The 12,802-nt window shown below is 35.1% G+C and overlaps 1 protein-coding gene across 2 annotated transcripts in view; it reads right to left on the bottom strand.

Moving 5' to 3' along the window:
- Positions 1 to 1,011: 1,011 nt before the first annotated feature.
- LOC150108880 (5-hydroxytryptamine receptor 3A-like) overlaps positions 1,012 to 12,802 on the bottom strand; it is a 28,344-nt gene continuing 16,553 nt past the window's right edge. For both annotated transcript variants that reach the window (XM_090410574.1, XM_090410581.1), the window contains 3 exons: positions 11,063 to 11,204; positions 4,876 to 5,115; positions 1,012 to 1,468 (listed from right to left, as the gene is read on the bottom strand). In XM_090410574.1, coding sequence (XP_090266700.1) covers positions 1,080 to 1,468; positions 4,876 to 5,115; positions 11,063 to 11,204 — 771 coding nt within the window. In that variant the 3' untranslated portion in view covers positions 1,012 to 1,079. The remainder of the gene's footprint in view (positions 1,469 to 4,875; positions 5,116 to 11,062; positions 11,205 to 12,802) is intronic.

Below are 12,802 nucleotides of genomic sequence, written 5' to 3'. Positions count from 1 at the left end.
TTTTAGGTACTCCAATTCTGCTAACACATCCGTCTTCATATCAGTTGTTTTCGAACAAATTCATTGTTTTTAAGAGCACAATACGCTATTCTTTCTATTGTCATTAACATTGCACTATACAATGAAACAAATCTTGAATATCGATTTTCTGACTTCTTTAGTAGGAAAGCATGTAACCTATCGCTAATGCCCGGCGAAATAAAGAGATCCTAGCTATTTATTCAAATTAAGCTCTCCATTCATAATTTTCATCGAAAAGAAGCAATGTCGTGTTTAGGCTTGTGGAACAATTCTGAAAGTCAGTGCAATAGCTCATGGAAGTTTGTGGATCCAATATTTTGTATATCTGCCAATTAACATTTGCAGTTTGTCTTTAATAAGAATTCTAATTCATTCTTTAACAAGGAGATTATGTAGATATTGATAAAAAAAACATTTTGGATAGTTTCACTGCGGATAACCACGATTTATTGATAAGATGTCGAATAGGTCACGGTGATTATCAGACTTTAGAGAGCAATAGATATATAGCAGATAAATATGACATGAGGAAAGAAAACTGAGTAGGGAATAAGAAGGGTAGATTCCAGATTTGGCATGGTATATCGGATAGGATTATTGAGTACTACCCTTGTAGCTGTAGGAAAAGGTTATAACATATATAATTCGAATATAGTTCGGAGTGTTCCAATGGACGGTGATCATTGACAATATAAGTTGCAGCTCAGATACTGGACAGTCTGTCCCTGATGTAAATGGTAGTGCACATCATTTATGACCATGTTTAGATAACGTCTGTTGGTGAAGTGGATGTGGAAGCATTTATTTAAGTTTCGATTTATTATTATAATTAGAGAAGTGAATCGAAACAAGAGGTAGTTAATATGTACCTCATTGTCTACCTGCATTATAAAGAAGTTAATTTCGTGCTCGGTAATTTTGGGTGCAGAACATGTACAACGTAATCTTACCCTCCTTAAGCATTTAAGACAAAATAAAACAATGTTCGCATAGTTTTTCATTTTTCTCTTTATTTCAGTTATAGCAAAAGATAGTGTTGTAAACTGCACACTACACCGTCACTCGGTTATTAGTACAACAGCCACAAATAGCAACCATAATAATAAATACAAATAGAAAGATATCCGATCCAAAAGAATAACGATGTCATACCAATCGTTGAATTCAGAACTGGGCGGGCATACAGTTTTTGAAATAGATACCTTTTCCTTATCATAATATGAGTCAACTAGCTCTGCTGAAACTTCCATAGCCACTACTAAATTTGTTTCTTCTGGCTGCTTTTCAATATTAACTAAGGTCATCCTTAATATCCAGCTAGGCAATAGCAAAACTATCTTCTCATACGTTATAGGGCAAGTCAATCTTAGGCGAATCAGAATGGACATGAAGAGGGAATGGGCGAATGATAGTAGAGTCACCATCAGACAAGTTGCTGCGTATTCCACTGAAACAATAAAAAAAATTACATTGGCAAATTTAAGTTATGAATAATAAATTAAATATTCATTCAAGTTATGGATAACGCTTTTGGCCAGCCCGCTCTCCAATCGACAGGCATGGTCAATGTTTTGTTGAATGTCTTTAGATGGGACATGAATTCATCGCCCAGTGCGAGTCCACTACCTCTGTTTATTGGATGCCTGGAGCAGCTTGAAAAGAAGGCTATCAGATTGTGTAACCCTTACCCATCCATAAAACAAATACTAATTGCTTACAACCTTTCGTGGATAGTATTCGATTCGCGTATGTCATACATGTGATATTTTTCTGTCGTCGACATCGTAAATTTACTCAACACGAATTGTACATCATCACATCTTCCGATAAATGGAAAAATACATTCTATATCGCAGCGATAGTAACTAGAATCTTAGTTCATTAAAGTCCACTATGAGAACGAATAATGCCAACGCATTTGATGACGCAGTAGATTTTTGGATTAGTGATGAAGCAACTGCTGTTCGCTTCTAATAACCGTATGTTTGAACACAGACTTTTCCCTGAGAGCCCAGTAACACGTGATCTTGGTTTACTATGCATGCGCGCTTTCCGATATAAAAATAGCACGAGTTTTATTCGTGAAATTTATGTTTCCACATCAACAATACTCTGTTTTTGTTAGCAATTTAAATGCTCCGAGACATCATAAATGTTGTTTGCTGTTTAACTCAACATAGTTATGAAAATATTTTGCAAAAGGCTTACTGATATCCAATCTGTTTGAAACTACATGAAAAACAAACACCCGCGCGCGCACACACGTACCGAACATCGTTACTTTAAAGAGAAGTTAGCTATTCTATGAATTTGAAATCATCTCCCCCTAAACACTGATTTTTCTATAACCCATTGCTATACCGTTTATAGCAAACACTGCTTTCACCTAACTAGAACAATGTTTGTTTTATGAAGATTAGCCGAAAGAATACAGAATTTTGAGCGATTCAAGGTTTACGATTAAGACGAAGTATCTTAGTTGTAACAATATCTTTATTCGAAAAGACGCGGTTCAATTCCCATCTAGGTTTTCAGGACCAACTGGGAAATTTTCTGTTTAAGGAGAGTTACTACTCACGTAAGTACAGGGTTTCTTTCACTTCTTTGGAGATTGGAGTTCGTAGCAATGTGAAAAAAATAGGCCAAAGACAGTAATTAAACACGTGATGGCTTTAATTGTATTAGCAGGTCCAACCCACCCAAGAGAAAAATATTCTTTAATTGTCTAGGAAATTAGAAAGGAAGGTGATGAGAATTAATTTGATTTTTTTATGTCTCTCATTGATGTTTAGTCCTCAGTACTATAATACTGTAATCATCATCGACATCAATGGTGAAAAGGAATATCTCTCAAAACTGATCTGCTTGTGACTCAGGAGATGACTGATATGGACGACTTATCGATCAAGTTGTCCTTATTCTGTGGAAGATCATATCGATCATGATCTTCCACAGAATGATGGTAGTCCTTATTTGGGACACGCCTGTACGTAATTTGGTTTAATGTGGAAATGTTAACGAATTAGACATTACTCGTAAAATCTCGGATTTTATTCCACTAAGACCAAAATGATTGGTGGGGAGAGAAATAAATTCAGGTTCTGCTGCGGGCTTCTTCCGTCCTTTGAAATACAATTTTCTTCTCTCGGCGAGTCGTTGAAGTCTTCTTGGATTGTGCGCAGTCTAGAATGTCATCTCCTCTCGATTATGCAGCTTAAGGTGGTCCCTATCAAGGTAGAAACTCCGGCAGCATCACTCAGGATTATAACAAGAAGCTTCTCCACCACATGATAGCAATTCAAAGGAAAATAATAAGGTAATATTTGACCGAATAATAAATTCCTGTTAGACTTTGGAGTTTGATTCATGATCATTTTAACTTAGCTCTTGCAAGTGAAATTTGTGAAATAGCAAAAGAACCCAATTTTCATGGTGTTCTTTTGCTATTTCACAATTGTTATTTTACCACACACACAAATGGAATATCCATTCCATTACTTCACATCCGAACAACTAAAAACATTAGTTTGAGAAATGACAAGGATAATGATAAAGTGGAATACAACTCGCGTCATAAGCAGTACACGTCCCTCGCCTTTTCTTATCAGGTTGTTATCAGTTCAGGTAGGTTTCCTTATCCTAATCGTTTATGATACAAACTCTTCACTTTTGTTACTTATCATCTTGCATTGGTATACTAACATGGTAGTTATGGAATGTCTTATTGCTTCCCGTTAAAATTCTCTAGATAAGTAAGCATATGTTGTTCATTAATATTTTGTCAAAAATTTTATATCCTAGCAACTCAAATTTCCACGAATCTTTTCACACGTTGATCTGAGTAATGTGTCCTTTAATTCCTAGAAACTAGGTTCGAATCCCACTGTGGCATGGATGATTTGGAATGTCTGTGTTACTCTCGCCGAGATTACAATAATATCATAAAATTACCTTAGTCCATTTATCTGATATTTTGACAAGAAACATATCTAGGCACTTAACCTTATTTAATTTTTTTTTAATATATTCGATATTAAACTGGATTTAAATAATATCAGTGGAAGTTGAACTTTATTTGATGTCTCATTACTAAATGTCCTCCACCCTACCAACTAGGATGATAATATCTTTTGCTGCACACGGTTGACAACTATGTCGTGGCAGGGCCGTCCCTGGGAATTTTGTCGCCCCGTGCAGTAGCATATTTTGCTGCCCCTTCTCCCTTATTTTTCGTATAGTTTATGCCAACTTTGCTGCCCCGTGCAAATGCACGTCTTGCACCATCGGTAGAGCCGGCCCTGTGTAGTGGGTTTTCTTCTTAACTATTTCACCAATTTCGCCTACGTCGTTAGTGAATTATAAATCTCAGTTTTGTAACCTTCGCCAAAACTGAAATTTAAAATTCAGTAAATCTAAATCTATTTTTAATTTAGATTTACTGAATTATAAATCTCAGTTTTGGGGAAGGTTATACGAAATGAACATTTCTAACTTAAATTTAGATGTAATATCTGAAAACATCAATACATTTAACTCGATTCGTAAAAAGTTGCCGTTCACAGTACATTGCACGATGTTGTTGAAAAATAAATAAAACCCGAAACGAATAAAAGAATTTTATACGGAGTTATGAAATATGGAGCATATCATGCATAACTGTGGTCAGAATATTTTTTTAGTGTGTTAATTTTTATTCAGGTTCTGATTTATATCGTTAGCAAGTTATTATTTTTAAAAAAATCTTATTGTTACCTGTATTTTGAACTTTATTTCGATTTTGGTAGTCCACAGAGATGAGAAACCTTAAATGTATTATTGCTATTTCGCTACAAAAATTATGTGAAGTATACCAACCTATTATTGGACTCGGATCTTCTATGGAAGGCAGTAGCATATTTAGGCGTAATAAAGTTATGGCTGACGTAACCACACTTACGCTTCCTACACCAATTCGTACTGCTCCTTTTGGAGACATCCAGAAACTCACCAAGGCAAGCAACATCGATGCTATTCCAGAAGTTAGAATACCTAATGCTATCAGAGGTGTACTACGTTGTATGATAACTGTGTAGTCATACACTGGACCTTCTCCTCCTGTGAAAAACAAAAAGATTTTGAGCTGGCTATGAGCAAATCTTAGTCGTGTGATTTTTAAATCAAGAAACGGAACTGAAATTATGCATAAAATAAACAGTTATAGCCGTTTTTAAATTTAGTGCTGTTAACAGCTGTTTTGGTTGCAGTTAAAAATCACACTGAAGGGCAAGAAATTTCACTTAGTTATGTGGGCAAATTCAAAATAGAGAACTAGAAAATTAATGTGAACCCAAAGGAGGCTACAAGAAGACAGAGGCATTTATCAATACATTAGAGAAGGCAATTGAAAAAGAACTGTTCTAATCCTTGTTGAAGATCGAAGCGGTAGAGTAGGAAATGAATCCAAGACCTTAAAGTGTTTTGTGAAAAATGTTGCATAGCTGACAGCACTGGTAAATACCTGCTGGATTTCTGTTCAGGACATTGACTAGCTGCTCTTCTTCTTCAACCTTCTTGTTCTGTCCACTGCTGGACGAAGGTCTCCCCCATGATTTTCCAGATCACTCGGTTTTCTGCCTCTCCCATCCATCTCACTCCTGCAATTTGTTCCAGTTCATCTCTCCACCTTCTTCTCGGTGACTAGTAGTTACTAAATCATATTCCAATAATATTTTAACAATAATAAAATCATTACCAACAATTTCAGCAATATCAGGTCTAATATGTGATATAGCTACCCTCATCTTCTTGTCTATATTAGTAAGTCGTTCACGCGGTTTAGTTTTTATATTGGTTGATATTGAGAAACCGAGCTCTCACAAATATGTTGAAAACTATAACAAAATTTTCAGTGCCCCTGTGGAGAGAGCTTGGTATTCGGCTTGGACAAAAATTCAAAATTCCTCAAGAGTTATTTCAGAGAATTTCACTTTAGAGTACGATATCCGTTGACAAAGGTAACTAATTGTTCTTCTTGTAACGAAAATTCATAACTCGATGTATTAACTAAGCCAAATGGATTTCGTATCCAGTGATAGTGTGTATTTAAGTAAGGAAAGTAACTTGAAATCTTTTCTTCCAACATTGTTAATTGTTCTGTTATAACGGAAATAATTCCCTCGACATTTTATTATGGATCGAAGGAAACGTGTCTACTGTATTTTTTTCTGATATGTGCGGTTTTTCCAAAAAGACACTTTTTTTTTATGAAAAGCTGACAATTTGTCAGTGGATGTCAAAATATTTTTATTTTCCCCTTGGATACTTGTATTAACGCTATTTAAGTAATTAAAAATATCGGCTAAATATGCCATTTTAGCACACCAAATATCATTTTGAAGACATTTTACAAAAGCATCTGTACCTTCATTTTGAAAAAAAGCCAATAATTCATTCTTAAGTTCTAAAATTCGGAATAGTACTTTGCCCCTGGATAACCATCTTACTTCAGTGTGCCAAAGCAAAGAATCGCACTTGGATTTCATAGATATGCAATGTTTTTTTAAAAAGGCGTGTCTTGACTTGATGTAATTTACCATATTTACAACTTGGTCTAGCACAGGTTTTAATATTGCCGATAATGTTTTTGAAACTAGGGATTCTCTGTACAAAACACAGTGCGTACGTATAATATTTGGCTTTATTTTCTTTGAAAGAGTAACCAATCCTTTTATAGAGCCTACCATTGATGGAGTACCGTCCGTACAAATGTCACGTTGTACGTTCGGCAAGTTCTCTGCCGCATAGAAATTGATTCGCTATTTCGTTTTCATTAATGAGACGAACGAATCCTACTATATGAGCTTCACCGCTAATGTCAGTGGACTCGTCAATTTGTAAAGCAAAATGTTGTTTGGAAAGCTTATTGGTAACTGTTTTCTCAATATCATCTGACATATGTTTAATTTTATTTTCCATTATATCGTCCAAATGAGGAATTTTCATAATTTCCTTTATTGCTTCTTCGCCAAACATAATGTTTACTATTTCACAACATGCTGGTAAAATAAGAGACTCTGCTATAGTATGTGGTTTTAATTTTACAGCAGTTAATTCAGCTACCTTACATGATGCAAGTTGTGCCTTATCGGAAATTTTAACAGTCTTTTAAAAATATTTTATTTGTTTAAATTGCATGTTCAACAATCTCTTGAAATAATCTCTAATTTTTCAAGCAAGATTGGTGTGCTTTGATTGGTGTAAAGCGTCATGTGACACTTGTAACCAGTTCGCGGAACACCGGTTAAGAACCACTGGTCTAAGTTGTAAGCAAACATGTAGAATATAATGAAATACAGGAAAACTGTTTTATGTAAAATCAAGCTCAAGATCCCTCTTTTCCATTTTTATTCATATATATATATATATATATATATATGGATCACATTATGAAAGAAAGACATTAAGCCTGATATCCAAACTGGGGGATATTACCCTTAGTCCCTTAATTTATGCAGATATTACACTCACAAAACAAAATAAATCTAGTACAAGTCTCCACGATTCTTTAACTAAATTTGTAAAGGCTGTAACAAATATGGCATGAAAATCAGCAATAAAAAGACAAACTAAGAAAATATGGCACTGCATACATCAGGGTGCAGTTATTGACTGAGTTAAGAAACTAGTGATTGATTAATCAGAGTGACAGTAACATTGGAATCCCTTTAAGTGATTAGCAAGAAAGGAACCGGGTGATGAATTAACTTTGCTCTGAACAAGGCAGAAATTTGGCAAAATTATTGCGAGTGTTTTACTGCAGGAAAGTAAAGGATAAAATCGAAGAAGTTAAGAGATGCAGTAGTTGATTTTATTCATTGGTTTGTTCGAAAGCATAATTTTGTTATGTAAGGAGCATCGTATCGATGATGTAGGACTAGAATGCGAGTTGATTAACATTGGGCGATAACATTCATTTCTGCGTAAATCAGACAGAAGCTGAAATTACGAAATGCAATAGAAATTGCATATCGTTTTAGCCTTCAATTACTTTCATATTCGAATGCAAGAGATAACTCCAATTGAGATGTTAATTTCTTTCCTACGAGTTTTCGTGATTATATGCGATGTCACCTCATGCGTTGAAAGATGTATTATAAATTTTCAAATAAAGTTCAGTAAACCTTCGGTCTCCGCTCATTATTGAAGCCATGTTTTACTATAACTCCGCTGATCAACGAATTATCATCACTAGCCTTGTGTTCTGTTCTTTGTTTAGGATGACTGGTATTGACCACAAAAACTAAAAGAAACAAAAGAAAATGGGGTAATTCTTAAATCTCCCTGATTTCGCGTTTAAGTGCTTCTTCAGGAGAAATTTACAAATAAGGATATTAAAAGAATACAATTACAACATTCGGAAGGAATTAACTGTTCATTAGTTCAATTATAAGCATATGTTAGTACCACACATACCTACAGTGGTATTGTCGTGGTGAAAAGCAGAATGCCCAAGGTGGCAGCGTTTGCAATTACAGATGAAATTATTACGGCTGAGGCCAGTGTATTATGTCTTTTATTTGCATATCGTGCTGGCTGGTTTTTGAGAGGAAAAACCGTAATTTCTTTGAAAAGTCATATCCGTATGAACCCGCTAACTCATTCATTTCAGAGGAGCTTGTAAAAAGGTTCTTCGCGTCCTTTATGGATTCGAAGCCAGGCCTTTTTAGCCGAAATGCTCCTAACACACGAAAGGTAGAAGAGCCTATAGTAAAAAAAAATGCCTTGCATGGGCATATTCTAGGCCCGAGTAGTAGATTTAAAAATTGATAATTTTATCAGTTCCATGCGTACGGAACTGATATAACTTAGCGATCCAAACCATAGAAGCCTTTATAATTTGCGCCAGTTTCATTTATGATTGACGAATTCGGCTATCTAGGCCATAGGTGGCCGCATGCGGCCCGCAACGTGATTTTGTGCGGCCCGCTGCAGGATAAAAACTATATTAAATTATATGTATTATCAATATAGCTATTAGTTTCGACCGCAGAATTTCTGATTGATATACTAGTGATATTCATCATTTCTGATGACGCAAACAATTTATATTCTCAACGCGGAATCAAAATTGCTTTAAAAGATTACTCAATTTATAAAATCTACTGCTTCTCTGTGCGAGTTGTAGTAGTGGGACAGTTCTATGCGCTTCAGAGTAACGCATCACTGAAAGTCACTTGCTTTGTTCTGGTTACAGTGATCAGTTTTTTCAGGACTCAGTTTCAAGTATTACTTAAATTAAGGGGATATTAAATCCCACATAGTTTTAAAACCGAATAAGAAACTCAAAGATTGGAATCAGAGAGTTTCTTGCCGAATATAGTAAACTATAAAGTATCGGCGACACTAGCGTTAGCAAATGCAAGTGATCCTAGTACGTAGTACAATACCGGGCAGCTCGTTGCAAAGGTGGAGAAGTTCAGATCGCTATTCTTAGGTATTTTCCATAATGTAAAAACACATTTCCTAGGAAATGTATGCTGTTATTACATTATGGAGGGAGGTCACTACCCAGACCGGTTTCAGCCTTTTTTGAGGCTTCATCAGTGAGTAGCTAGACCTAATAATACCAAAGTGTATAGCGAAAAGAACTTATATACTCTGCGAACGAGTTATCCAAACAGGTGCAACCATTAAGTTACTTAAATATAAAGAGCTAATAAGCTTCATTTCGGCAATGAAAACATTACTTAAATTAAGGGGATATTAAATCCCACATAGTTTAAAACCGAATAAGAAACTCAAAGATTGGAATCAGAGAGTTTCATGCCGAATATAGTAAACTATAAAGTATCGGCGACACTAACTAAAAAAAACTATGTTTTCATTGCCGAAATGAAGCATATTAGCTCTTTATATTTAAGTTTCAAGTATTTTATATTGTTCTCCCAGTAGTAAAATGATTTAACAAATATAGCAATTCAATTTATATAACTATTTCCTTGAAAAAATGCGGAGTTTATTTTTATTTAAGTTCTGTCTAAAAGTGTGAGGACCGTGACGCTAGCACTCGTCATATATTGGCCACGCCTGATCTAGGCAGTCTAATGTGCACATTTATTTTAAGTAAGCCATATTACTCCGCCTAAGTCTGAAAAATTTAATGTGGATAAATAGAATTTTTCCTACCAGTTATTAAAGTCTTGTGAACCTGATAACGGAGGTAGTCTCTTCCTTTTCTTCGTTCCATAGAATTAATATCGACTTGTGGAGAGAAACCTGATAAAAACTTAAGCAATACATTGGCACACTGCAATACAGCCAGTGGATGATTGTAGTGGCAATTAGATACGTTTTCAGTTTTGCTAAACTACGACTTTTTTTTATGCATCAGGTAACTAAGCTGTTCACCAACTTAGTTTGAAACTGTCCTTCAGGGAATCCGTGTAGATTCCCTGGAAGACAGTTTCATTTTTTTTTTAAGTATCATTATTCAATTAATTTAACTATCAACGAAACTAAGTGGGTTGCCTGGCTGAACAACATTTGCTTCTTTCAACCCAGTCTGTCACGGTTAGTGGTAGATGAGTTCATCCCTCTGCGTGAGTGTTCCACTCTGCTTATCGGAAGACTAAAAAGGGCTTGAAAATGAAGTGGGACTCTGCTCTCAAGAGCAGGGTTTCCCGATTTGCTCACTGCCAGTACTATTGCGCAATTACCCAGTGGGTGAGACAAGAAAAAAAGTGACTCCTGAAAATGCGCGTTTAAGTCATGTGGCTAGATTATCAGGGCATACCTAGGAACTCTTCCTGTCGGCTACTTTAGAATAAATATGATTATGATATATATTATAGTTGAATGTTTTTCCAATCTGCCTTCCGTTGAACTGCAACATATACCATACAGCTGTGTACATTCTAAAGAAAGTAGCCTAAAGGAAGATTTCTTAGAGGTGGTTTAGTAAACACTAAAGTTTTCTAATCAGGCAGCGTAGAACAGAATAGAAGCAACATGAACGTTCAGTCAGAAAATTCAAAATACAGACGCTAATCTCAGAATCCATTACCTGTAAAAGTGTCGGTCATAAATCTAAGTTCCCGATCAAAGTCCATTAACTTCCACCGATCATTCTGAATGAAATACTTAAGGCTTTTGGCTCGGCCGATGTGGTCGTATGTTCTTGCTGACTCATTGAAGATAGTGTCACCCTATGAATGGAAAGAGAATTGATGAATGAAAGTGTGTACAATATCACGTTGTTTATATATTCTAGAAACACGTGGAGAGATATGGTTATAAGAGACAAATCAAGTGCTCAGCTTAGCAAATTATTCAAATAGCAGTCTACAGAACTTATTAAAAGCACATAATTTTGGAAATTATGTGCTTAGAAATTACTTGCGTCAGTAAACAGAAGTAATGTCAACTTATTTCGACCCCCTCCGAGGATGTAAGCCACTACTTTTTCATTACCAAATGATAAAGTAATGCTTATTTGTTTTACCGCGACCAAATGCTGGCAACACTTAGCTCTGAATCATTTTTATGGCAGATATACAATTACGTAATGTCCATTTAGCTAAACAACATTGTATTCATATGATCAATAAACAGTTTGAATTCCCAGTTATTTTTGACCTATATACTACTGACTCAGTTTATCTATTGCCATCAACAATTTTGTGTCATACCTAATTTGGGGAACGAAGAGATCAAATTTAACAAACTTATTGAAGTGAATGGTTCGACAAATTAGTAAAGATACCAAATAAGTTATATTAAAATGTGTCATGCCAAAGTGGAGTTAATGTGAATGTTAGATGAACATACAAAACAAAAGTAAAACGTACTTACCTAACATTAAAACTTGCACTGAAGATGCTTTGTGTATCAGATTCTGATCAAGAAATATAAAGGTTAGTAATATAACACACATTGAGTTCTACTACAGGAACTTGCTATGATTGTTAACTGTTTTTTTTTTTTTTTTTTATTTTTAATATACAAAATTTCTCTGTGTATTGTGCAATTCACAGAAAGATTGGTACCATCTTATCAGATAGAAATTTTCCTATCTGCTTTTTACCAGATGAGTGTGATTAATTATTAACGCCATAAAACACCCAGTTTCATTTCGTTCGTTCATTTATACACAAATAAAACCACACCTTGGGTAGATCGATTTTAAAGAGTTGACATGTTTAAATCTGTCAAGTTTTTTTTTAATCTACTTCACCTAATTTCGAAATTAGACAAACCAATATAAAATTATAAAAAAACGTACGAGGGTGGTCCGAAAAGTTCTCGGCCTCGACCATAGATGGAAACACTATCGGCAAGATTTTTTTCCTAAGTTGGTACATCTGTCATAAGCATCCATGTGAAATTGCAAACCATTCTATGAATTAGTTTGTTTTATACAGCTGTCTGAAGAAAAAGTGTCCTCTGTATCCCTTGAAATGGATAAAATTGAGTATCGTGCGGTCATAAAATTCTTTGTAAAAGAAAGTTTAACGCCAAAAGAAATTCATTCGAAGTTCATAAAAGTTCATGGGCGCTCTTCTCCTTCGTTTTCGACAATTAAGAAATGGGCTGCTGTTACACTTTTTGAAGGACGTTCAAAAAGTGTAACGCCACCAGAAATCATTGATCAAATGCACGATATGATATTGGATGACCGACAAGTCAAAGTGCGTGAAATTGCCGAGACCATAGGTATTTCAAAAGAACGTGTAGGATATATTTTGCATGAAGAATTGCAAATGAAAAAGCTTTTCGAAAGATGGGTGCCACGTTTACTCACAGT

Source organism: Typopeltis vanoorti, chromosome 2 (assembly GCF_054136105.1).
Source record: "Typopeltis vanoorti isolate ZY-2024b chromosome 2, IOZ_Tvanoo_1.0, whole genome shotgun sequence".
In the NCBI taxonomy this organism is placed as follows: Eukaryota; Metazoa; Arthropoda; class Arachnida; order Uropygi; family Thelyphonidae; genus Typopeltis; species Typopeltis vanoorti.
This window is presented reverse-complemented; position numbering and strand designations above follow the sequence as displayed.